The sequence below is a fragment of the Equus asinus genome, chromosome 2 (assembly GCF_041296235.1).
Source record: "Equus asinus isolate D_3611 breed Donkey chromosome 2, EquAss-T2T_v2, whole genome shotgun sequence".
NCBI classification, from domain to species: domain Eukaryota; kingdom Metazoa; phylum Chordata; class Mammalia; order Perissodactyla; family Equidae; genus Equus; species Equus asinus.
Window position 1 is genome coordinate 27108942 of NC_091791.1, and position 26606 is coordinate 27135547.

Below are 26606 nucleotides of genomic sequence, written 5' to 3' on the forward strand. Positions count from 1 at the left end.
TGACTTGCACTGTTCATAGTCCCTTTGTTTTTGCCTAAGCCCCCTTTGAGGGGATACTAGGCAAATATGCCCAGAGGGATGGTTTGCGGTAGTCGTGGTTTGGCAGAATGTGTGCTTGGCAGGTTCCTCAGTTCCTTCCTTAAATGCCATCCCATTCTGTTCTCTCCAGTGTAGGCCCAAGTCATTTCCTCTGACCTTGGGCTTGGCTGAGCTTCCCCCGTCTCCACTGCATTGTCCTTCCCTCCTGACTGAGTCAGACACGTTCTTCTCTAGTCTCTGATGATTCCTCCTCTGGACTCCAAGCTAACATGGATCTTGCACACACTCACAACTCGGCTGCAGTCACTCTGGCTTTGAAATCTTGGAAAGTAATGCGTATGACCCATTCATTTCTCCTATTCATCTTGGCCGAAGTGTATCCTCGGTGATTCAATCCTAGATGAATATTTGTATAGGATCACCAGGTCATAATTGCTTACCAGATGTATCTGTGACGAATTTTTTAAATTTTTATTTTTTTTCCCTTTAAAGTTCTAACAGTTGCAACCTCCGTGGTGTATGTATTTTGTCATCTTGGAAACCCGTGGTAACAGAGAAGTTTCAAGCGTATGCTAACTCCGAATGTTCTTTGTTTTCTTTAGTAGACCATGACCAAAGAGTAGGTCCTCATTTTTATTCTTTTTCAGTATGTTGTGTACATGAGTTTGATTATTGGTCTCTCTTTAAAACTGGGCTGATGAAATTAAATTTTATTATCTATTGAGATTAATAGTCTACTCACAAATGAAATGCCATATTGATCTCCTGAAAGTTGGCCAAGTGTTTACTTACATGGAATGGATATTATGGTTTGATCTTTACTGCATTTGGATTTTGTTCTGATGGTGTCTGTGGTTTTACAGAGCTTCTTATTGTGATGCTGTTTTCATTTAAAGGAGAAGAGATTTTTTTCTTCTAATGTTTCTAAGAAAGTGTTTTCCCAAGAGAAAAACTGATTGAATATTTATTTATTTATTTTTTTAAAGATTTTATTTTTTCCTTTTTCTCCCAAAGCCCCCTGGTACATATTTGTGTATTTTTAGTTGTTGGTCCTTCTAGTTGTGGCATGTGGGATGCCGCCTCCGCATGGCTTGATGAGCAGTGCCATGTCTGCACCCAGGATTCGAACTGGTAAAACCCTGGGCTGCCCAAGCAGAGCGCACAAACCTAACCACTCGGCCACGGGGCCAGCCCCTGAATAATATTTTAAATTAGAAGATGGAGTAGATAAAGGTTACCAGGAACAGATCTTTTCCCCAGAAAAGACATAGAGGCAGTATTGCATAGTGTTTAAGAACATGAACTGTGAAGCCAAACTGCATAGCTTTGACTTCCAGCTTTGCTACTTGCAAGCTATGTGATCTTGGGTATAATGTATAACTTCTCTGAGCTTCAGTCCTTCTTATCTGTAATAGGGACAATGGTACCAAATTCAGAGTTATGAGAATTAATGAATACGTAAAGCACTGAGAACAGTGGCTGACATATAGTTTTTTTTATCAAGTTCCAATATAGTCCCTATGCAGTCACTTCTCAGATTCCTTGGCTGAGTTAGTTCCTTTCGAATGTATAAGGGGGTCCGTTAACATTAAAAGATTGATGGTGAACCATCTGTTTCTTCCCTTTCTCCTTTCTCACATATTTTCTCCCTTCACCTCCTTCTATTAATAACTGGGAGGAGGGTGGGGATACAGGCTCTGAAGTTGGACCTGGATTCTGCTTTCACCCTAATTCTGCTGCTTCTACCTTGCGGGCTAGGTTATTCCATGGACAAATAGTTTCAGGTGCCAGAAAGCAGTTCCTTTTATTGAGCTCAAGTCTGTCTTAAGATAAAGATAAAAAATTGTGGGGCCGGCCTGTTGGCGCAGCGGTTAAGTGTGCGTGTTCCGCTTCGGTGGCCCGGGGTTCGCCGGTTCGGATCCCGGGTGTGGACATGGCACTGCTTGTCAAGCTATGCTGTGGCAGGTGTCCCACATATAAAGTAGAGGAAGATGGGCACAGATGTTAGCTCCAGGGCCAGTCTTCCTCAGCAAAAAAGAGGAGGATTTGCAGCAGATGTTAGCTCAGGGCTAATCGTCCTCAAAAAAAAAAAAAAATTGTCTAACCCTAAAGGACATCAGGAATTTGATGTGTCGTGTATAAATCCTTATGCCTGGAAATTATGGGAGATAGAAGTTACCCTTCTCATTTATTCATACTTATGGCATAGCAGATGAACCTAAGAGAGTCAAATTTGTTTTAATAAGCACTTCTAAGGAAAAATGTTCTGCCCTGTGCAATAATCAGCATTTAAGTAGAACTGCTACTGATGGTATTTCAAAACACCAGCCCTTATACTAATGGTTTTGGTTACACTCTGCTGTGTTCTATAACTCCTAAGAGCATGTGATAGAGCTAGAATGAAATGTCTCAGGCTTACACTGAACAGAGACCACCTGCCTCATCGCAGGAGGGAGTAGCCATGTGGTAACCTGAAGTAATTAATCAATGAGGCAGCGAGCCGGAGACCCCTCCAAAATCAATCTTCATTTTTCTTTGTAGCCTTTATCAAATAGAGCTTTCCAATAGAGCTTTCTCTATTTTGTTTTATTCAGAATCGCTGACGCACTGTAGAAACATAAATCTTCAGATATCTGCAGTGTGACTCACTCTCTGTTTTATTACAGTCCTGGTGTGTGTGTGTTTCAAGGGACTGTCAGGAAGAATTTATAAATTGTAGTGAGTTCCCCTCCCACCTAGTGAGCTTGTGAAAATCAGCATAAAACATGAGGGCAATCACATCATCTTCTAGGAGATCGATAAAGGAAGAGAGAAGCCTTTTGATGTACATAGTAACCATATTTTTTCATCCTTTAAGGGTATGCAGCAGAGGATGGTAATGTAATAAAAACAGTCCTTTGTTTGGCTGGATTCAGGAGCACTTACCCCATTTGCAAATGGCGTATCCATGTGAGATATGTATTTGAAAATAGCAAAAGGCATGATGACATCAATCTAACCTATGTTAAATTTGAACCTGAAGCAAAGCCAGTAATATATATTATATAAAGAAAAATCAAATTTCACATATAAGCTCTATTTTAAGACCCTACAAAGTCCCCCTCAATTATTCCCATTTTAAATTACTGTGCTTTCAGGTACACCAATTTATTTGGTTCTAAGAAAAAAAAAGTATATTCTTACGATTTAGATGTTTTTCATGATCTTAGAGATTTCTAATGATAGAACAATAAAAATAATGTGAGTTGGAAATCAGTGACGAGTGCTCATAAACAAGCAGCATTTCTAGCTAGTCTTTCTTTTGTTTACAAGCAGAGAGATTTCTGGGTTTTTCTCCAGGCTCTGTTTTGAAATCAATACTCTTATTAGATCTGGTTTATGTTATCCTAATGGAATTCTTTCTAACTGGGATTGACTCAGAGTGGCTGTACATAATGGTCTCAGCTGGAGCAGAAGGTATGGTAGACTTCGTAATTATGTTTTTCTGATACTTCCATAAATTCTCTATCAAAGGATTTGTTAAGTTGAAGTGAAATTTACATGACATAAAATTAATCATTTTAAAGTGAACAATTCAGTGTCATTTAGTAGATTCACAATGGTGTGCAGCCACCACCTCTATCTATTTCCAAAACATTTCTATCATTCCAAAATAAACCCCCATACTCATTGAATACTTAGTCCTCATTGCCTCCTCTGTCCCCTCTGGCAACTACCGATCTACTTTCTGTTCCAATGGATTTTTAAATACATTTTAAAAACTGGTCCATGTTTGCCTTCAGAGCCATGAATGGTGCTTCTGGGCTCCCTGCTTATGTTCACAGGTAAATTCCAGAAGCTTATCCCCGGGACTATGTGACTTGCATTATCTCTGGAGCTAAAATTTGGACTCAGGTTTCCAGACAATTGCTGAAATCTTGCCACCCTCTTTAGTCAGTGCAGTAAAGTGAATTCTAGGCCCTTTGATACTGAACTACCGAATTCCTTTGCAAAATTATTTTTCAAAACACGTTTTTAAAAAATAGGTAAATAACACCCAATTCTATTTAATTTTTATCAGGAGCAGAGGTGACTCATGGTTGGATGCACCCAGAGCTCAGCTTTGCGCTGCCACCACCTCACTGCAATGCAGGACAGCAGTAGGCTCAGGAAGTCAGCGAGGTGTAGCGGTGTGTCTGTGGGACGTGGGATTGACAAGGGTTTCTGGGACAGAGAAACTTTAAGTGAAATCTGGTAAGGAAGGGGTGAAAAAAAGGAAAGATTTCTACTCCATCAAGGGAGGGGACATTCTTTCATGAAAGAAAAGCCAGCACTGCAGAGTCAGAGAACCAGGTTCAAATCTCAGCTCTGTCACTTAATGGTGCAACATCAGACAAGGGTTTTAACTTGTCATTCCAAGGCTCTATTCCCTCATTTGTAAAACGGGTATACAAATAGTGCACCTACAGAGTGGTACTGAGGTTTAAATGAGGTAATTCTATGTTTACTGCCTAGTGCAGGGTCTGACACATAGCAAGGAGTTACTGAATAAATTATAGCTGTTGTCAGTCTCAGGGTGCAGGGGATCTCATTGTCTAAGGAATCTGAAAGTCATATCGGATATCATTAACATGGTTTACGGACAGCCTTTCCACAATCTCACAGACTCACTTTGTTGTCTTGGTCTGTCAGGACAGGTGGTGGTGTTTGCTTCCCTTCCCTTCTCCTCTCTGCCTTACAATTCTGAACACCATGTTTCCCTGTCACTGTAATTGTTCTGATTTAATCATTAACCAACTCTATGCTTTTAATGTCTTTCTTCTATAAATAAGCTCATGGCAATTAATGGCGACTCATTGAAAATAGGACGTATAAATTTGTCAGAGCCAGACATTATATAAATGTAATAAGAGGACTCTGGTTTTGCATAGTGAAGGACCCATTAACCAAATAGTATTCTTAGAAGCAGGAACCAAAGTCTATATTGCAAACCCACGTATTAATGCCACTATTGTTCCTTAATAGGCCCTAAAAGATGTTTTGATTGCTATAAAACTCTCAGTGTTATTGTGCAACTAACAAATCTCTTTTCACCAGCAGTGCCATTAATGTATCTTTGAGTGGTGTCTTAGTGCTCTTAGCCAGATGGACTGAGAATGACAGTACTGCTCAGGACCCAGCAAGCTCCAGCTTCAACCACCAGCATCCGCTGTGAGTTGCATCCACATATCCCCTCATTTGTAGTCTCCATCCTGGAAACTGGCATGGCCTTAGGGAATCTCAACTTGGCAACTGTGGATTTCCGGACACCAGAAAGTGGAGCATCCTAGAGGAGTCACAAGTCCCTTGATCTGTACGAGGTTTTGTGTGTGTATTTTTCTGGGGAAAGGGTCCATAGCTTTTGCCAAGGGATCTGTAATCCAAAAAAGGTTATGAATCATTTCAGTAGAGGGAAATTCTATTACTGCTGCCCATGTGCCACTTAAACACCTGGGTTCTGCAGAAGTATAAGCCCATTTTCACAGAAAGAAAATATTGTTTTGAAGAACTTTTTATCATGTGCTCTCTGCCAGTTCACTCTCAGAAATGTTCACCAGCTCATTAAATGATTATCCAGGCACAGAAGGCATTGTCTTTCAGCGTTTGATTGATTGATTCCCCCCCCCCCCCGCCATGAACTGTCCACTTAGTGCATGACGTGTTTCAGACCAGACAGTCTGAACAAATGCAGACTACAGCCTCAAGGCTTTGGCAGGGGGGGACCCCTAAATGTGGATGCACAGAATAGAGAACATACCATTTCTGAATTATTTGGGGTAGAGCTGCCTCACTGAACCTCAACAGCACTTCTCTCTGCTGAGGCAGCAAAAACCACAGAACACAAGTTATGTTGGTGGGATTCATGTGACTTTTAATTTTTATTTTACTAATGTTTTACAGTAAGTGTGGGGAGTAAAGACAGGGATGGAGTAAGGGGAAGGGAGAAGAGAAAAGTATCTTTCAAGTGCCTTGAATTATTGAAGCAGGTGTTAGGATAAGAAAGGTCAGTAAAAGCATGACATTCTTATCACCGCAGAGCTCACAACGGACATCTGTGACAGAGACATGGCAACTCTTCAGCTCTGGTGGAAGTGACTGCTGACAGACAATCCTACATCAAACTTGGCACACGCAGAAGACTGGCCAATGCAGCTGCTGCATAGCTGGGCAGACAAGTGGACTCTCCAGAATCTACCTCCTAGCATGTAGGCAGGAGCATGTGTGCCCCTTCTCTGTCCTGAGCATCTCGTCCTCTCCAGCAGGGAAGGGAGACCCCACCAACCGTGCAGCAATGGGAAAACTATTGGGCAAGACTCTTTTAGAAAAGAGAAAGATTTTCTTTTTTTAATACATATTTGTTGGTGGTGTGGATTGACCAGAAATGACGACTTATTTTGGGGCAGTAGCCTTGTGTCCTGGTGATAACATAACCTACACTTAGTGAAAGACTTAGGAGAGTGAAAATAAGGCCTCTTTGGGACCTAGACTAGTGGGAAGGGAAATCTGTGTATTGTCTGAAACAGCTAATTCTATATCAATCACTACAAATGAACTGACACAGATCAATGAGACCTCGGCTTTTCCCATTCATACAAATACTCACCTCTTCTAGCTTATACTAAATCTAAGGTCAGCTTAATCACAGTTTGGGATAACTAATACTGCGCTTCTAAAGTTAAGGGGAAAAGCTACAATCTTAATAATTTTTTCCTAATTAAATGGATTCAAATAAGCTGAAAGTCTAAAATCTAGGAACTTTTTCATTATTTTGGGGGCAACCCTTAAAACTCATCACTGCCATTTTCTTTTTTTTAACTTACAGAATTGGAAGGATATGAAATGGACAGGCAGAAGTCCTTACACGAATCATAGAAATGGTCAACATGCATCTAATTTTACCCATTGAGCAAAGAGAGCTAAAGGGGGTAAGTTCTTTTGAGAAGAACCTAAATGTGTTTAAAGGGAAGAATACTACATTAGACTTTTGGGGTTTTTTCCCTGAATGGAATAAAAGGATATATGGAACTGAGGGGAGTGGGAGGGCAAGTGTCCATTCAGCAAACACCCATCACTTGTGAACAGTTCTATCAGGGTGGTGTCGGTGTGGACCACTGGTTTATCTTTGGCAGTGATCTGATGTTTTAGGCATCTAGAGTGAGATTACATAGCTGGCTAGTGGCTGGGAATAGTGAGCGAATATAGGTTTTACTTTCACTTCACAGCAAATGGCGAGGATCACAGATGTAGCACCTTAGTTTGTACTGCCTCTGTACCTGAACCACCTACGGCTGTGAAGCCCCAGCTTTCGGAGGGCAAGCTGGATTCTTAGATAGCTCCTCTGTGATTGCTCTAGGACTGAAGTTGCTCCAATCTAAGGGTGGTTTTCTTATTAGAGAAAGTAAGTACTCGATGCTAAATATGAGACTGAAGCTTTGAAGACATTTTATAGTGGTGACAGGTGTTTTGGTTGAGGAATAGGTTCTTTAACAAGTCAAATGCTTATTATCCCCCTCTTAAGCATTAACTTTTTTTTTAAGCAACAGAATTATATTTTTTGGCTTGAAGTGGTGCTTTCTTCTATATTTGATTTCTCGGTTTTCTTAGTAGATATCACTGTCTCCTCCAAAATTTCTTCAAAACTTTCCCCTATCTGGGAGGTTTTCTTAGAGGCTACCTTAGTAGCCTCCTCTTCCTCCTCCTCTTTCTTAAGAGACAGCCCAGTGGAGGAGGCTTTGGAGGCGGTAGAGCTGAGGATTCTGGGTGGGAGCAGGTAACTTGGATTGGGAAGTGGATTCAGCCCTGAAATGCTTAACCCACTGGTGCTAAAACGTGTCTCTTCACCTTCCAGCAGTTTCCTGCAAATCCAACAGAGAAAAACTCTCAGGAAGTCAACTTGCAACTTTTTTTTAAAAGAACTTAATCCTCTAGCCCCTATTCATTTTAGAAAGATTCCATAAGATGCTGCAGTTTCTTCATGAGATTGAGACTGATAAATACTGAATTCCGAGGCTCAAAGACTTAGAGTATCCAGCATGCGTGCATGCATGCACATACACCACACACACTCACACATCTTTCGCACCAGCTGTGTTTAAAGGACTGTCAAAGGGAAAGCTATCCTAGTCACAAATACATTCGAAAAGGAAAAACCTACAACTTCCCTTGGCCTCACGGCACCCATTTTTGGCACTTAAGAGTCTATAAAGCTCTAGAGAGAAGTAATTTTACTAATTAACACCTTAAGTGCAACAGGGAGAAGGCAGTGGGAAGTCCGCAAAGGAAGAAGGAACCACCTAATCCAGCCTGAACTCGAGATTTGTGCTTTTTCAATGTATAGGGCTCCAAAGGGAATGGAACCAGCAGTAACAAAAACCAGTGAATGAAACTGTTTCAGATACCAGAATTTTTCTCAGCCTGGCTTAAACAGCATCATCAAAGAGTGGCCCCAATACCTTGCCTCTCATAACTCTAATAATTTTTATCATCCTTTCTTTAAAATCAGAAACTCAAGACACTATCAAATACTCTTGGAGCTTTGTTTTGAAGCAGTATACATGGTGTAAAGAAAAAAAGAAAAAATTTTCAGACAGATCTGGGGTTGAATTTGGGCTCTTCCACCTACCAGCACTGTGACTTTAGGCAAGTTACACAGTTAGTCTGTGGTTCAAGTTTCCTCATCTGCGAAATGGGAAGAATATGACCTGACACCTAGATAATTTATATGCAGAAAGTCATAGGACTTTCTATGTTGTATAAACCCTATTTTTAAAGTTAGAGTCTGATGGGTTTTATTTCAACGTCTATGTCCTCACATATCTCCTTAAATCTAGCAGAGGTAGGCAGAATACTCCAGGACAAGTAAGGTGGAGCTGGGATATAACCAAGTTGAGGGACAGAGGGATTGGCTCACCTGGAAGAGGCCAGTGATGTCTTTCCTCATCCCCCCTCACTCAACAGAAATTGGACAGACTAGAACCACTTATTTGGGTAGCATTGCCCCAGCTTTCTCGATCTGCTTGGGTGAGCATGCCCTTTGAAGTACCTGTAAGCTGCTATCTCAATGTCAAGAGCCATTTTGACATTGAGCAAGTCCTGGTATTCACGAAGGTGGCGTGCCATCTCACTCTTGGTGTTCCTCAGATCATTCTCCAGCTGCCCGATGCTATCCTGAAAAGCAACACATCCAACATATTTAGGGCAAATTAGCTGAAATTCACTGAGGTTGCCACAAGGCAAGGACGTCTCAACCATGACTACAAATTAAAACATCCAGGCCTGACCCCTAGCCCAGATTCTGAGTCATTTGTTCTGGGTGGGGTCCCAGCATCTGCATTTCTTCATTAAAGTCCCCAGGAGACTGGATGCATGGTGAGGAACCTCAGCCATGGCGCACATGGTTCTCCAGTGAACACCAGGGAGCTACCCCTTTTTTTCACTTACCATCCCTCCCTTGCTTTTTGTATTGCAACAATAACACTGCTTTTTGGAAGCAGCATGTCCTTCCAAAACCCAAAGCCTCAGGCTAGTTTAGATTCAGAAAATTCCTACTGTGGAAACCACAGAGAGGGTGGCAAGTCTTCTCTGCCTCCATTCCTTTTGATGGTTTCCTGGAAGTCTGCTACTCACTCACTTTACTGAAAGCATTTTACACAACAGATAAGGAAGAAGCAGAAACACTCCATGGAATTATTTTGCTGAGGACTATTTGCCCTGAGTTAACATCTGTTGCCAGTTTTCCTCTTTTTCTTGAGGAAGATTTGCCCTGAGCCAACATCTGTGCCAATCTTCCTCTATTTTGTGTGTGGGCTGACATCACAGCATGGCCACTGAGTGGTGTAGGTCCGTGCCCAGGAACTGAACCTGGGCTGCTGAAGTGGAGCGTGCCACCAGGCCATGGGACCAGCCCCATCCATGGAATTTTTTTTAATTCAATGTCAGATTGAAATTAGAATATTTTTTAGAAAGGAACTAAATTCATATAATGGTTTTGCTCCAAATTCTTCCAGGTACAAACCCAGGCATAGAAGAAAAAGAGCTATTGGGGCTGGCTCAGTGGCATAGCAGCTAAGTCTGTATGCTCCGCTTCAGTGGCCTGGGGTTTGTGGGTTTGGATCCTGGGCACGGACATACATCGCTCATCAAGCCATGTTGTGGTGGTGTCCCACATACAAAATAGAGGAAGATGGGCATAGATGTTAGCTCAGCGACAATCTTCCTCAAGAAAAAAGAGGAAGATTGGCCACAGATGTTAGCTCAGGGCCAATCTTCCTCACTGACCTCCCTCAAAAAAAGAAGAAAAAGAGCTTTAAATTTGTGATTCTTGAGCAGCCAAAAGGATCTTTTACAAACACAGCAGGCCTGTTGTTCACTTGCTTAAAACCCTCCAATGACTCTGGAATAAAGTCCAAACTCCTCAGTGTGGCCTATACTCTTCTCCTTGCTCGATGTGTTTCAGCTTCCCTGGCCTTCTCTTGTGCTCCTTAAACTTACCAAGTTCATCGCTGTCCCAGGCCCTTTAGGCTGGCTAGTTCCTCTCTTTAAGATGTTCTGTAGTGGGTCTTTACATGGCCAACCCCACGTCATACAAGATTCAGGTCAAATGTCCTCTACTCAGACAGGTCTTCCTAGGCATCCAATTTAAGCACCCTCTCCACATTGATCTCACACATTATTTTACCTCAAGCCAGGGCAGCTGCCAGCCCACGAAAGAACTTTGTACAAATTAGACAAAGGTACCCACTGGAGAGTGGCCACTCTGCTTTTAGCTCTTATAATTATCTAAAATTATCTTATCCATTTATTAGTCTACTAGTTTATTTTCTGTCACCTTCATCTATAACAGAGATTTTCAACCTTGGCACTATTGACATTTTGGGCATTTAATTCTTTGTTGTGGGGGCTGTTCTATGAATTGTAGGAGATTTAGCAGCATCTCTGACCTCTACCCACTGGAAGCCAGTAGCATACACACCCTCCTTCCCAGTTGTGACAACCAAAAATGTCTTCTCCAGACACTGTTAAATGTTCCGTAGGGGCAAACTGGTCCTGTTCAAGAGTACGCTCTAGAATGTAATTTACATGGAAACAGGGACTCTGTCTTGCTCACCCTTGGAAGCCCAGAGCCGAGCACAATGCACACTGAAGATGCTCAATGAATAACTGTTGAATGAATGCTACACAAACACTTCTTTTCTTATGACCCAAAAAGGTGTGAGCAAATAACCCATATAATTCAGCTGCAACTTTGTTGACATGAAGAGCACAGAGACAGAGTAATTTTTATGAAATAGTAATGCAGATAGACATATCAGAAACTTCAGGAAAGTAAGTGCTGAGGTGCCCTTGTAACTTCCCTTGTGTGGGGCTGATGAAGTGATGGTGAAAGACAGGGCTGACACATCAAGGGGTGCAAAGTTCCAAATCAAGAGAATCTGCAGAAAGAATTAAAATTCCTACCACCCACCTGTTCTATAAATATTGACAGGAATACCGCAAAGAGAAGACTCAATTAACTGATGGGTACAGAGCAAGGAATGACAAGCAGTGGGGAAAATACATATTACACTGGACAGCGATGGAAATATTCCAAAGTGTGTTAAGAGATCACGAAGGCTTAAAAGGATTTTTACCAAGAAATTTTACTTGACGGTTGCTGTTTGAGGTTAAACTAATCTACAGGCAAGTCTGCTAGTGATGCATTAGGAGTAAGAGAATCGATATTAGCCTGGTAAGGGAGAAAAGAGTCTGGGGTTGGGGGAAAACGGAGAAAGGAGGAAGTATTCTCATTATGCAAAGGAGCCACGGAAATGTAATACGAGGAAGAGAGGATGATTGCATCAGGATCTTTGGGTTGCCTTTCTTGCCCTGCCACAAACTTCCAACATCCCTCAGACAGTTTTCTGTATTTCAGTTTCTTCAAAACTTCCATTTCTGGGGCCGGCCCGTGGCTGAGTGGTTAAGTTCCCACGCTCCACTTTGGCGGCATGAGTTTCGCCAGTTCGGATCCCGGGTGTGGACATGGCACCGCTTATCAGGCCACGTTGAGACGGCATCCCACATGCCACAACTGGAGGGACCCACAACTAAAATATACAACTACGTGCTAGGGGGATCTGGGGGGAAAAAGCAGAAAAGAACAAAAAACCTTCCATTTTTGTGTATGGAAAATTATAATGTTTATTCTCTTCTGAGGTTCTCAAGTTAGGATTTCAATTTAATGCCCTTCATTTGATTATGTGAGTCCATTGTCTGTTAAATTAGATAATAGACATTAGAACAGCACTTGTCGCATAGGAACTGCTCAACAAATGTTAGTGATTTTTATTATTGTTAATATCATACCATGGGATTCTATACTCCTTGTATCATATGGATGAATTAATCATGAGCTCTCCCTACTGCCCCTTGGATAACTAAGGAAAGCAATGGATAATAAAACTTTTTTTTTTTGAGGAAGATTAGCCCTGAGCTAACATCTGCTGCCAATCCTCCTCTTTTTGCTGAGGAAGACTGGTCCTGAGCTAACATCTTCCCGTGCCCATCTTCCTCTACTTTATGTGTGGAATGCCTACCACAGCATGGCTTGCCAAGTGGTGCCATGTCCACACCCGGGATCCGAACTGCTGAACCCCAGGCCGCCAAAGTGGAACGTGCGCACTTAACTGCTGCACCACCGGGCTGGCCGGAATAAAACTTTAATATTAGATAGCTGGAGGCATATCCCTTAAAGCACCAGATTTTTAAAAGATAACAATTTTGAATAAAACCCTTTTTAAAGTGGCTGGTACCGCTCTCAATGAGGACATGAAATATAATGCAGCATTTCTCAGCAACTAAGGATTATGATAAGGATCAATTATTTTTCTATAATTCTGTGAGGTCTTTTATCTTTTAGGTTAACTGAGGTATATTGGGCTGTTTATTTCTACCCTAAATGGCCCCAAAGAGCTGTGTTTGAATTAGCGTTTGCTACTTACTGGTTTCCTTTGTCCTGAAATGGAACTGATCTGCTGCTACTCATTCTTGACCATGCCTGAGTGTGGTGGTCCCTCCTCTTCTCTGTCTTGTTGCAGACTTGAAATCCAAATAACCAAGCGATTTAGAATCATGTAAAGCAACAATGAACAGGCTCGGGGCATCAGAGGGGCCAACTTCCTAATATGTGATTTAAAGACACATGTTTTGTCTCATCAGCAGGTTAATTAGATCCTTTCGAAACAACGATTTTTCTTTCATGGCTATGTTTTCTGAATAAGAGGTTGTTGGGGAGCTGAGTTCTAGACAGATATTTCCTTAAACTTTGATATTACACATTTCACATGTCTATTTTATGGATCAGAGTAGACAAAAAGCATGACTTTGTGCCTTTTAGAAGGAATTGGGCTGACTGCTGACCATGGCTCTTCAATGTCTAATCTCTTTGTTTGCGCTCTCTTCCCCACGCCAGGCTGTGTCTCGCATTGCCCTTCAAAAGCCCTGCCAAAGATGGCCTCCAGCTCGGAATCTGAGCAGCACTGCAGTCCACCCCCTCCCCCAACCATGCAGCTGCTCCTGGCTTAGCCTGAGGGGATGGGAGAGAGGCACTCCCAGCTCCAGCTGGGGTCTCTCCCGGAGTAGCTGAGACAAGTGATGAGCTTCTTAGGGCTGGAAGGATGCGGGCTGGTCGTAACAGAAAGAACTGGCTGCACAAGGAATGAAGTGGAGAAGAGCAACAACAAACAGTGCTGTGGATTTCATCGTTTTTAGGGGCCCTCACCCAGGCAAGCAGTAGTGAGAGCAGCACAATCCCATTGAAAGAGGCCATCCAGAATTACTGCTCTGTACAAAAACTTAGTGGGGAGAGAGGATTTTTATATGTGGTCTACCCATGTGCCTTATTCTCTCTCTCTTCTTTGCTTCGTCCCCATCTTTGTTCTCCTTTTTTCCTACCATGCTTTAAAATCTTGCATTATATGAGCTAATTTACACTGAGAAATGTGGTTTAGGTCAGTGCCCCCCAACATCAATGCAAGGAACAACAAGATGCAGAGCTTTTATTGAAAATGCATGTTCCTGGACCACACCTGCGAACTACTGAATCCATATCTTTGGGCGTGGGCCTCAGAATCCTTTTGTTAAGCCCCCAAGTGACTAGTTAAGTTTATTTCCATAAAAGAGTTGTTATGGTGGCCCAGATGACAGTAATACAGTGAGGTACAGAGGGGCAAAAACAAAAAACACAGGGAAGAGTACAAAAAAAAAAAAAAGACCAAATGTAGCTTTTTTTCTTGAATTCTAATTTCAGAAATGGATCTAGCAAGCTATAGATTTATATGCAGCCACTGCCACCCCCAATCTCCAAGGGGCCAGCCCCTTCTTGCTATTTAATTAGGTTGAACTCCAATCTCATACTGAAAAGAAGAGGGCAGACTTGGCTCATCTCCCTGGAGAACATTAACTAATGGTGATCTTGATTGTTCAGCAAGGTCTTTCAAGGAAAGCTTCAGCTTTCCAAGACTGACCGCGGTACAGGGCCAGGGACCCCAGTACCCTTCAAAAAGATCCTTAGACATCTTTGGGAGAACTGGGACGCTAATGGCGGTGAAGCAGCTATGCAGGAACCAGAATCGCCCTGTGTCAGAAATGCAAAAGCCTTCAGCTAAGAGGGTGGCTGCATGTGGCTTTTGAAGACAATAGCCCCAGCTCTTCATAACTTCTGTTGCCTTTCTCTGCCTCTCTTCTACACCATCATGTACTTACTATGTCACCATGAATCATTCTTTACCCTTTCAAAAGTGTAATAAGCTTCCTTTCCTCGAATTGGCTGTCAGCTCTCTAGGGCAGGGAAAACATGACTTAAATGGGGCTTTCTTCTGCCTCTTAGAGGGTGGCAAGCTTGCAAAGAAAAATGGGCCTACCAACAATCTCTGAAACAGAAGAAAGAGAACAGCCTCCCACCACTGCAGTGAAAGGGGAGGGGGGATGGCGTGAGAGGGCAAGAAAACAATGGCTGCATCTCAGGAGTCATTGGAGGAGGCAGCTTTTCATCTTGGTCAGCCCTGCTAAGATTGTTAGAGACAACAGACAGAGGACACCCTTGTGGCGTCAGGCCTTCAGATCTGCAGGTGAGGATGTGAGCCCCTCCTCAGCCTTAGGTTCCAAGAGGAAGGAAATAGCTCTCTGTTGTCTGGTCTCCTCTTCGTTTCCAGCAGCAGGTCCACTGAGGCTCTGAAGGCTAAAGCTGATGGGGGCAGCACTGCAGAGCTGCAGATGCCGCAGCCTCTGTTGTTTTTTTGTTTCCTGCAGACCATGTCTGGATGACCCTACTATTGTCTAACACTGAAAGCCTTTTAAAGCAAACAAAACAAGCCAGACAATACTGTCTCTACCTCTTAGAAAGTAGGGGCTCTAACAAGAAGACAGAGGACATGGTAAAGCCCAATACAGACAGTAGTTGTGGGTAAGTTATCCTTTTTGGAGAAATATTGGGCTAGCCATTCAGAAGACTACCTAGTTCACTCTTTGAGGCTTCTAGAAGAAAACATGAAGTCTCAATTAGCTAAATGTGATTAATTCAGGCAATCCAGGGGCTAGGCCACATAGTGAAAAGTTCAAGGTACAGATTTTGGAGCAGAATAGAAGTATTTATTTGAATAGTACTGTAATTCTAGACTAACCAAAACAAATGGTCCAAGCGAGCTTTCTTCCTTTATCAAAGGGAGTCATTTATAGTGAACAGCAAATACCTGCACCTAATAATTCTTTAGCTCCAGACTAAAATAGTACTTTTGAGGTTTCATTCATTTCTTGGTTGTATTTTACTAATATTCCCAAATCCTATTAATTTCATCGAGAGTAAACTTCAATCTTGGCTAGAATGAATTATTGCAAGTTTCTGAATAATTAGCATTCTATCTAATGGAGCTCTTATTGTACCTTGAAGCGGGATCACACTATTTAAATTCTTTCCTACACTCTTCTCCTGCCTCTGTGCCCTTTCTGGTCATAAATCCAGAATGTCCTACAGAGTAAAACTGAAGATATAGTGGCCTTTGTTTGGAGAGAAAAGGAGGAAAGAGCCAATCAGTATCTTCACGAAAGCTTAGAACGCAGGCAGAGGTGGAAAAAAATAAGTGGACTATAACAAAGATAGAACCCATCTCTGTGATTTATCACATGCACTTAGGATGGAAAAATGTTAAGGAAATGGGCATTTGCAAGTGGGATCTCACTGCCGTTGAGCAGATTAAGTGGTTTTTATTCAGTGCTAAGCCATCCATGAAAGTGAAAATTGATGCTGTCCACGAGGTGACCTTTGATTGCAGGTAGCCAAGACTGATGTGTTGGTGTTGCAGAAGGGAAAAAAAAAGCAGTTAATTGCTTAGAGACAGAGAGTCATAACTGGGACAGGAGACGAGATAGTTCTGAGATGGGAAGAACTCGACATCAGCACCGAGGACAGCGCCCCGACCATTCTCGTTTGCTAACCGGCGCAAAGCTTTCTTTGGGAAGAAACACCGTTAGTCGGTCGACAAGGGAACCGTGTGTGTGTTGGGGGAGGGGTGGAGGGCAGAGCGGTTATTACTAGCCCAATCACCCAGCTACTTGGCTCCCAATCTCTACTCCTTTGAGGGCAAAAGTCAAGAAAATGGGATAGAACCCTTCCCAGATCAATCCACATTCTCCACCTCCCCCAACCCTAGGGCAGACCGTACCCCATAAGCATCAATTCTAGGGGGCACAGAAAGCCTTTCAAAGTCAAACAAACAGGCCAGCACCGCCAACCATGGAGAGGCTAAAACCCACCCCCATTGGGCTCACTCCTATTTAGGGTTGGGGACTGACTGTTCTTCACGTCGCCAGGGTGTTTATTCCCACTTGCTGACAGGGAGGCATGAGTTAGATTTTCGGACACCGAAGAACAAGAACTTAAGGGGTTCTTTGTTAGAAGGTCTCGGACAGGAACGTAAGGGAGGAGTAGGAAAAGAGGGCGTCCAGGCCCCTAAAACGAGCGGTGGAGGCTCCAGGGCGTTTTGTTTGCCAACTCCTCCAGTCGGGCGGGGCTCTTCCTTTCCCCTCCCTCACCCTCTCCTCGGTTCGTAGGGCCCCAACTGTCCAGGAAAAGGCAGGTATGCGCGGGAGAGGACAGGGCGTCGCTCCCTATGCAGCGCTCCTTACCTGGTAGCTAGCCACCTCAGCACTGTGCCTCTCCTCCAGCTCCAGGATCTGCCTCTCCAAGGACTCATTGGCCCCACGCAGGCCCTCAATCTCGATGGTGCGTGCCTGCAGCTGGCGCCGGTACTCGTGAATCTCCTCGCGGCTGGCCCGGATGGCCTCGGTGCTGCGCGCCGCCTGTTCGTTCAGGTTGGCAAACTTGGACTTGTACCACTCCTCGGCTGACTGCAGGTTCTTGGCGGCCAGGGACTCATACTGGGCGCGGATCTCCCTCAGCGCCGAACTCAGGTCTGGTTTAGCCACAGCCACGTCCACCTCGGCCGCGGCCTGCGACGATGCCTGCAGCGTGGCTAGCAGCTCGGCCACCTCCTCGTCGTGCACCTGGCGCACGAAGGCCAGCTCGTCCAGCAGCGACTCCACCTTCTTCTCTAGGTCCAGGCGGGCCAACGTGGCGCCGTCCACGTCGCGCTGCTGCGCCTTCAGGGCGCGCTCGGCGCCTTCGCGCCCGCGGCTCTCCTCCTCGCAGCGCGCCCGCAGCCGCTGCACCTCCTCGGCCAGCCCGTCGCGCTCCAGCAGGGCCTGCGCGCGCGCCGAGCTCGCCTCCTCCAGCTGCGCGCGCAAGTCGCGCAGCTCTCGCTGGAAGAGCTCGCCGACGCGCGACGGCTCGGCGTGGCGCTGGCGCAGGGCGGCCAGCTCGGCCTCGAGCGCGCGGTTCTGCGTCTCCAGCTGGTGCACCTTCTCGATGAACACGGCGAAGCGGTCGTTGAGGCCCTGCAGCTGCTCCTTCTCGTTGGTGCGGATGATCTTGTACTCGTTCGTGCGCGCCGCCGCCTGGCTCAGGTCCAGGCCTTCGGACGCCGGCGGCCGGCGGTAGGCCAGGCCCAGGCCGAGCGACGAGGCCGAGGAGCAGGCGGCCGAGGAGGCCACATTGCTGCGGGACAGCGACTGCGAGCGGAAGCTGCCCGCGCCGCCGGCTCCGGAGAGGCGCGAGGACAGGCGAGTGCCGTCTCCGAACACCTTGCGGTAGGAGGAGGCGGCGCACAGGTAGTGCTCCGAGCCGAAGCTCATGGTGCCGGACCAGGGCCGGGAGAGCGGCTGCGGCTGCAGACGAGAGGAGAGGCGAAGAGAGGTGCGCCAGGCGGGGCGCGGCGGCCGGTGTGCGCCGGGTTTTAAGGCGCCGGGGCTGGGGCGGCGCGTCGGGGGCGGAGCTCCTGCTCCTGGTCTGGAGGAGAGAGGGAAGGGGGGCATCCAGGAGCGGGGGCGGGGAAGCGCAGTGAATACCGCAGCTGCGCGAGCCGCGGACCTAGGGCCCCGGGACAGAGCCATTTGCTTACGAGCTGCCTCCTGGCCGCAGCGCCCCTCCCCAAGAATCGTCTCATTTGGAAGTGACTTGAGCGGAGGGGTGCCTAAAAGACTGGGGTTTCCCGTCCGGAAACACACGGCGCTGTCGCGTCCCTTGACCCTGTCCTCCTTGCCCTCTTTAACCCAACTGGGAGGATAGGGTTTTCTGGGAGGTGTCCCGCACCCCCATCCTCACCCCGGAGCTCCCGAGGGTGGGGCCCTGTTTTTCCAGTTAGAGTGGGGAACCGCAGGGCGAGGCTTTGACCCCCTCCTCAGCCCACTCCGGGTTCCCAGGGGAAAAGTGGGTCTACGTCAGAGAGCATCTCATCAGCTGTTCCTCTGCAGCTCTCAGGAGCGCCGGGGGCGGGTGAGTGCGCGGAAAGCCTGCGACGCCTTCGGAAGAGAAGGGAGGTAGGTAAAGAACGTGGGCCTGAGTTACAGAGTGCGAAAAAGCGGAGGAAAGAGCTAGGATGGCCGCAATGGGCAGAGCTGATGTGCCCCTGCCTTTTGTGTAAGTGTGCTCTCCCGGTCACCACAGTCCCCACCACTCTCCGCTGCATAACGCCCACCTTCTTAATTCGTTCACCTTCTGGCCCTGCAGGCGTTTGAGATTTCAGTCTGTAAATCCTCCTCTGATTTAGGAGGGACTAAGTCAGATCTTCTTGTGGAGATCTCTGTTTGGACAGAAGAGGTCCCTGCAAACAAATTAAACTCCAGGAGTGGGGAAGATGCTGCTGACTGAGCTGGCCTGCGTTACCCCACAGAGGGAAGGATCAAAGAATGGCGTCTGGAAAGGTGAAGGTTGGGAGGAGTCAGTGTGTGGTCTGTAGTATGCACTCACCTTCAAGCTTCTAATATCTCTCAGGATGTGGCTGTGGCTTTGGAGAGATAGTAGGAAGAACTTTTCAGTAGGTTCCAGAATTCTAGACTGAAGGCCTTCTTTGATCTTGGAATCTCAAGGATGTAGGTCTAGGATAAGCTTTAACTTCCTGAGGGGACACGTTCCAAGAGACAGGCCACTAAAGGAAGGGGGAAGGGCGTCCTGTGGGATTTGGGAGCATATCTCCTAGCTTTGTGCTTGATGTCATGCAAGATGGCCAGGCCCTGCCATAGCCTGTCCCCCTGGTTCCTTATCACAGACAAGATTGGAGCTGGAGGGACTCAGTTCTGAGTTCGCTGGGCTCAGAAATGCTTGGTGAGTGAAGGATGGAAGAGTGATAACGCCTGAATAATTCCTCTCTGCTAGCCATGGTGCCAGGACTTTTGCATAGGCTTACCTCCTTGCCACTCTTTAAGGTGGCCCTTAACCCCATCTTACAGATGAGAAACTGAGGCTCAGCTGCAGCACTCTACATAAGGTCACTAGAAAGCAAACCTACTTTCTTTCCTCACTACTTAATTCTTGGAGCAATGAGACTCTTGAAGTCTCATTAATTACCATGCAGCCAGAATAAGGCTAAGTGGGCTTCAGAAGAGTTTTGGCCAATAACAAAGTAGAGGCTGGTTTGCAATTCAGAGTCAGAGGTGGTGGGTTTGAATTATACCTTCTGCCACTTACTAAGCATGTAGGGATAACAAAACCTACCTCCCCAAGATCATGAAAGACTGAGCTGATGCATGTGAAGGCGCTTTGTAAGCTGTGCAGGTGTAAGGGGTTCTTGTCATTGTCCTCTTTCAAATAAGGGGGCGCTGCTTCACATCTACCATAACAGGCTATGAGTTGGGTTTGGTAATGGGATTGAAGGAAACTGTCCACCGTGGCCCTGCAGAGGCCTCCAGGCTCCCCCTTGGAAGAGAGAGTACAGCCAACCTTGATTCTTTGTGGTACCAGGGGCCATCATGCATGTGGAAACAACCACAGATCATTAGAAGGTCTTACTCCTGGGCTATACAGTTGTCCCCTCTTATCCACGATTTTGCTTTCTGGTTTCAGTTTAGCTGCAGTCAACCACAATCCCAAAACATTCAATGGAAATAAACGATTCACAAGTTTTAAACGGCAGGCTGTTCTGATTAGCGTGATGAAATCTGCCATTGTCCTGCTCTGTCTCGCCCGGACATGAATCATTTTTGTCCAGCATGTGCACGCTGGATACACTGCCCTCCTGTTAGTCACTTAGTAGCCATCTCAGTATCAGATCGACTCGCGGTATCATAGTGCTTGTGTTCGAGTAACTCTTACTTGACTTAATAATGGCCCCAAAGCACAAAATTAGTGATGCTGGCAATTCGGATATGACAAAGAGAAGCTGTAAAGTGCCTCCTTTAGGTGAAAAAGTGAAAGTTCTTGACTTAATAAGGAAAGAAAAAAAATCGTATGCTGAGGTTGCTAAGATCTATGGTTACTTTTATTACAGTGTATTGTTATAATTGTTCTTTGTTATTATTAGTTATTGCTGTTAATCTCTTACTGTGCCTAATTTATAAGTTAAACTTTACCATCCATGTGTAGGTATAGGAGAAACCATAGTATACATAGGATTTGGTGCTGTCTGGGGTTTCAGGCATCCACAGGGGGTCTTGGAATGTATCCTGCCCCGGACAAGGGGGGCTACTTTAGTTCCAATCTCATTTCAACTATGTTATTCAGCACTACTAAAAATCAGCAAGATGTCCTATTTGGAGTTTCACCTTTCTTTGTCTTTCCGTCCTCCAATAGAAGTACTCCAAAATCAAAACACACAAAGGGCAGAAGACAGTGAGGCAAAAGGCCTGAATAACCCAACAAAGGAGTAGTGGCCCAGGGACATCTAGAGTGGGCTGCATTTTGCAAGTGCTGAAAGCTTACCTGAGATTCCCCCATGGGACTTATACCTTCTCTTCCTTGGCATACCACCCCACAGGCCCAGACATTTGGCTTTAATAATTTTAGCACATAGCTGTACTACCAAGGAATGATCTTGGCTGAGCCTCAAACCACAACTTCTTCCAGCTGGCCAGGTTTCCTGAGTGAGTGCCGTGCCCCTTGCCAGGGCTGTATCTTCATCTTCCTGTGATGTTAGACTTGGGCGCTGCAGACACATTGGCAGGTCATCCCAAGGCTCTCCCTCATGCCACATCCTCTACGGCCTCTCTGCAGCATTTGGCAGTGGTCAGTGCCTTCCTTGGTTTCAAGGATTCAGTTTTTGGCCCTCTGCTCTTCCCTCATAAACTCTTTTCTAGGTATTTTGTCTCGCTGAGGCAGGGAAGCTTGTGGTAAAGTTCTCTCCCTAAAAGATCTCGGTTTGCATCATGGTTCTTCCTAGCCATGGGACTTTGAACAAATCACTATTATTTGCTGAACCTTAGTTTCTTCATCTGTAAAATTTTAGTAAAACCATCTGCCTGAGTGGTCTGCAAACCTGACTGCTCATTGCAAGTACCTGAGAACTTAAATTCAAATTCCCAGGCCTTACCTCAGACTCATTGAATCCAGGTTTGGGAACCCTTGACCTACCTCTCACGAGATTACTGTGAGGTTTAAATGGGATAATATATACAAAGTGGGTATCACAGTGCCTGCCATGTGCACACTCAATAAATGGTGGCTTTTTGAAGTATCAGCTTCTTTATTCATTCAGCAAATATTTGCTGAGTGGAGGCACTGAACTGGGTGCCAGCTAGGAATAAGGCAGGTGTGGACTCTGCCTCCATGGGGCTGGAATTCTTGCAAGAGAGACAGAGATTAAACAATTAATTACACAGTTAATTGTTAATTATAATTGTGACAAGTGCTCCAAAGGAGAGTACACGTTGCCGTGGGGCATGTAACAAAAGGCCTGACCTATGCTGATGATTCCCAAATCCTTATTTCCAATTTCCAAACTCACATATCCAATGGCCTGTTGGACATCTCTTCATGGATGCTTGCTGGTTTTCCAGTACTGTATATCTAAGAGTGAACTTATCATCTCCCTCTAGCCTCTCCACCGCAGCCCACTTCTTGATCTTGACTTTTCTTCCCACCCATGTTCCTCTGCTTGTGAAATTATCTCTTCCTGGAGTTTCCTCCTCTGCCCCGACTTCAACTGTTGAAATCCTTAAGGCTCAAATCCTTCTTCCTCCATGAAGCCTTCCCTGATATTTCCAGTGTAAAGTGATCCTTCCCTCCCATGAACTCTCCTCCTCCTTCCCATAGCCTTTGCAGTACTCACATGATTGGTAATTACCTACCATCTTCTGCTGTATTTATCTATGTGCTTGTCTAAACGGAACTGGAAGCTCCTTAAGCACAACTCCTTGAGCATAGAAGCTTCTATACCTCTGTATCTCTGTCAGCAGCTATCACAGTATTAAACACATGTGAGGTGAAAAATAATGATTGAAAATTCTTTCCACCACAACCATTTGGGAAAAGTCTTTGACATGACACCAAGAGTGTGATCCATAAAAGAAATCAATAAATTTGACCTCAGCAAAATTTAAAAACCCTTTGCACTGCAAAAGACCCTGTTAAAATGAAAAGACAAACCATAGACTGGGAGAAAATATTTGCAAATCACATGTCCAACAAAGGATTTGCATCCATAATATATGAAGAACTCTAAACAAAACAGTAAGAAAACAAACATTCCAATTAGGAAATAGGCAAAAGACTTGAACAGACATTTCACCAAAGAGAATATACAGATGGCAAATAAACATATGAAAATATTTTCAACATCACTGGCCATTAGGGAAATGCAAATTAAAACCACAGTGATATACACTATATACCTACTGGAGTGGCTGAAACAAGATACTGTAAATACCAAGTGCTTACAAGGATTCAGAATATCTGGATTTCTTATCTGTTGCTGGTGGGATTGTAAAATGGTACAGCCACTCTGGAAAACACTTTGACAGTTTCTTCTAAAGTTAAACGTACATTTACTGTACAACTCAGCAATCACACTCCTGAGTATTTAGCCTAGAAAAATGAAAACCTCTGTTCACCCAAAAATCTGTACATGAGTGTTCAAAGCAGCTTGCTTTATAATAGAAAGGAAAAACAGGAGACAACCCAAATGTCCTTCAATAGGTGAATGGATAAACAAGCCGTGATACATCCGTCCAATGGAATACTATTCAGTACTAAAAAGAATAAGCTATTAATGAATAATTCTCAACAACTTGGATGAATTGCAAGGGCATTATGCTGAGTGAAAAAAGCTAATCTCAATGTTGCATATTATGTGACTCCATTTGCGTAACATTCTTGAAGTGGCAAAATTATCGTGACGGAGAACACATCAATGGTTTATGGGTTAGTGTTGGGGGGAGGCTGTGACCATAAAGGGATAACATGAAGTTTTTTTTTATGGTGATGTAATGGTTCTGTTACTCAAATCTACACATGTGATAAAAATTTATAGAATTAGAGAGAAACCAAAAAACCTAGTGAAATCGAAATAAGGTCTATAGTTGAATTAATGTGTTGTTTCAACATCATTTTCCTGGTTGTGATAATGTGCTATGGTTATGTAAGATGTTATTGTGGAGAGCGAGCTGGGTGAATGGTACCTGGGAACTTTCTGTACTATAAAACATAGGCAAATGTTCTTTGAGTTACATGCTGAAGTATTTAGGATTGCAGTGTCGTGATTTATATAACTTACTCTCAGATGGTTTGACAAAAACAATACACACACAGGGGAGAGATAAAGCAAATGTGGCAAAAAGTTAACAGTTGGTGAATGCAGATGTTTAAAGTATTTACAACTTTTCTGTAGGTTTGAAATTTTTCAAAATAAAAAGTCTGGAAAATTGATTAATATATAGATAGGTAAATAGATAAAGTAAGCAAAAAATAAAGTATCACCCAAATCTTGGATTGAACCAATGACCTTCAATTTAATGCTCTCCCAACTCCATCTAATCGTGAAGTCCTCTCCTCTCTCCCTCCTACCCAACAATAGGAAAATCCTGCTTGTTCTGGAGTAACAGAAAAAGGTCAGAATTCACACTCTGGTGGGAGTACTGTAGGTGCTACTCTGAGTCCTTGGTGTTACCATAGTCATTTAACAGACATTTACTGAACCCTGGCTATATGCCAGCTGTTGGAATTACAGTGATGAATATAGCTAGAAGTGATAAAAAGTGTCGCTTTTCTCAGATTAATTTAAATTTTTTTATAAATATAGAATTATACGCATTTTGTATACTGTTCTGCAACTTTCTTTTTTTACTTCATAAATTGTAGCCATTTTCCCACATCAATTATATAGATCTATTTACTTCTTTTTACAATTTAGCTTAGAGTTCAATTGTATGGATGTGCCATAATTTATTTAATCAATCTCTGGCTGGATTTGTTGTTTCTAGCTTTTCGCTATTAAAAAAACTTGAATTTTTTAAAAAGAAAGAAAAAGAGGGGCCATCCCCGTGGCGGAGTGCTTAAGTTCACATGCTCTGCTTGGGCGGCCCAGGGTTTCACCAGTTCAGATCCTGGGCGCGGCCATGGCACCACTCATCAGGCCATGCTGAGGCAGCATCCCACATGCCACAACTAGAAGGACCCACAACTAAAAATATACAACTATGTACCAGGGGGCTTTGGGGAGAAAAAGGAAAAATAAAAATCTTTAAAAAAAAAAAAAGAGGGGCTGGCCCGGTGGCGCAGCGGTTAAGTTCGCAGGTTCTACTTTGGCGGCCCAGGGTTCGCCGGTGGATCTTGGGTACGAACATGGCACCGATTGGCAAAAGCCATGCTGTGGTAGGCGTCCCACATAGAAAGTAGAGGAAGATGGGCATGGATGTTAGCTCAGGGCCAGTCTTCCTCAGCAAAAAGAGGAGGATTGGTAGCAGTTAGCTCAGGGCTAATTTTCCTCAAAAAAAATGAAATTTAAAGAAAGAAAGAAAGAAAGAAAAAACATTACCTGAATGAAATCCATCCTCTGTCTCTACTTTGCCTTATGCAATCAACCAACCAACATTTATTGAATACCTAATGTGTGTTCAGCTGCATGTTTGGTGCTGTTTGTGTCTTTTGTGTGGGAGAAGACATGAGACCTGGTCATTACCCCTAAGGAGCTTATGATTAGTTGAACAGTATGGCTAACTTGAGGTCCTAACTCAAGGATCACCATAACGCAGTATATATTTGACTTCAGACCTTATGTGCTAAGTGCTCAGAGGGAAGTTCACCCTTTTTCTGTGTCTGGTTTTAGGCTAGCTGTTTTTTCAGACAAGTTTCTTTAGACTCCATGAAAAAATGCTTGCATGAGCATATCATGAAGGAAGGTGGGGGGGATCATGCCTCAAACTTTCTGGAGAAGGGGGGATGTTTTTAACAAGGAAAAATGAATGAACATGATATTAAGCTAAGTCATACTTCTATTTGTCCTTTGTCCATAAAAATTCAACAATTTCTGTCTACATAGAAGATAAAAATAACGAGCTGTGGGTACTTTGGTATGGCTCAGTTGATGGTGACACATTGATCTCTGTGGTTGTAGTTTTGCTCACAAGTTTGTATTTACACGGTTTTGCGTTGCATTGTTTGATGCACAGCTTTTTTTACCCATTTCACTTGTTCCATATTTTTGCTTAGAGCATTTGGATTCTCTTGGTGATCATTCTTATTTAAAAGTAAAATCAAAACAAAATTTCTACGTTTTGGCCTTAGCAATCTCTCTGTGCTTAAGCCTATTCAGAAGCCTTTGTGTATCTATATACTTCTCTCTTTCTTTCTCTCTCATCCTTTTCCCCTTCCCAGAATTAGCTCTTCATTCTCTTCTTCTAAATCCGAGGTTAGGCTGAACCCAAGTTGTCACGGGAGTAGGATTAGGGGAAACCGGGTGTCTTTTCCACGCAGTAATGCTTCAGGACCTCGGACAGCTCCCCTGCCTTCCTGGTCTGGGTGCCTGCTTTTTAGACTTCATAACATGTCATAATGAAATCGAACTTGAGAAACCATTTGGTCCACCTCCTGCCTTTTGCTGATACCTCGAGAAAGGGTCCCAGTCAGCAAGTATTTCAGGATTAACTGCTTGGCTGTGGGAGATACAAAGGGCTTGGAGGGCTCCGTTTCCCCTGGCATTTCCTGCACCTAAATGTCTGCTGGTGCCTAAAAAAATACTTCAGTTCAACTCAGC

At 44.3% G+C, this 26606-nt stretch overlaps 1 protein-coding gene and 1 non-coding gene across 6 annotated transcripts in view; one reads left to right on the forward strand and one right to left on the reverse strand.

Annotated features, from left to right (window-relative positions):
- Positions 1-7902: 7902 nt before the first annotated feature.
- LOC106838243 (uncharacterized) overlaps positions 7903-26606 on the reverse strand; it is a 51767-nt gene continuing 33063 nt past the window's right edge. The window contains exons 2-3 of the transcript XR_011494074.1: positions 9101-9225; positions 7903-7913 (exon numbers count right to left, since the gene is read on the reverse strand). This is a non-coding gene — a transcript (uncharacterized protein). The remainder of the gene's footprint in view (positions 7914-9100; positions 9226-26606) is intronic.
- The window catches only part of NT5C2 (5'-nucleotidase, cytosolic II), a 148597-nt gene continuing 139860 nt past the window's right edge, over positions 17870-26606 (forward strand). The window contains exon 1 of one of the 5 annotated variants that reach the window (XM_014852168.3): positions 17870-18340. In XM_014852168.3, the coding sequence (XP_014707654.2) occupies positions 18278-18340 (63 nt within the window). In that variant the 5' untranslated portion in view covers positions 17870-18277. Of the gene's footprint in view, positions 18341-18486; positions 18964-26606 lie in introns of those variants that run through there. The other 4 variants (XM_070484014.1, XM_014852161.3, XM_070484004.1 and 1 more) reach the window with 4 other exon arrangements.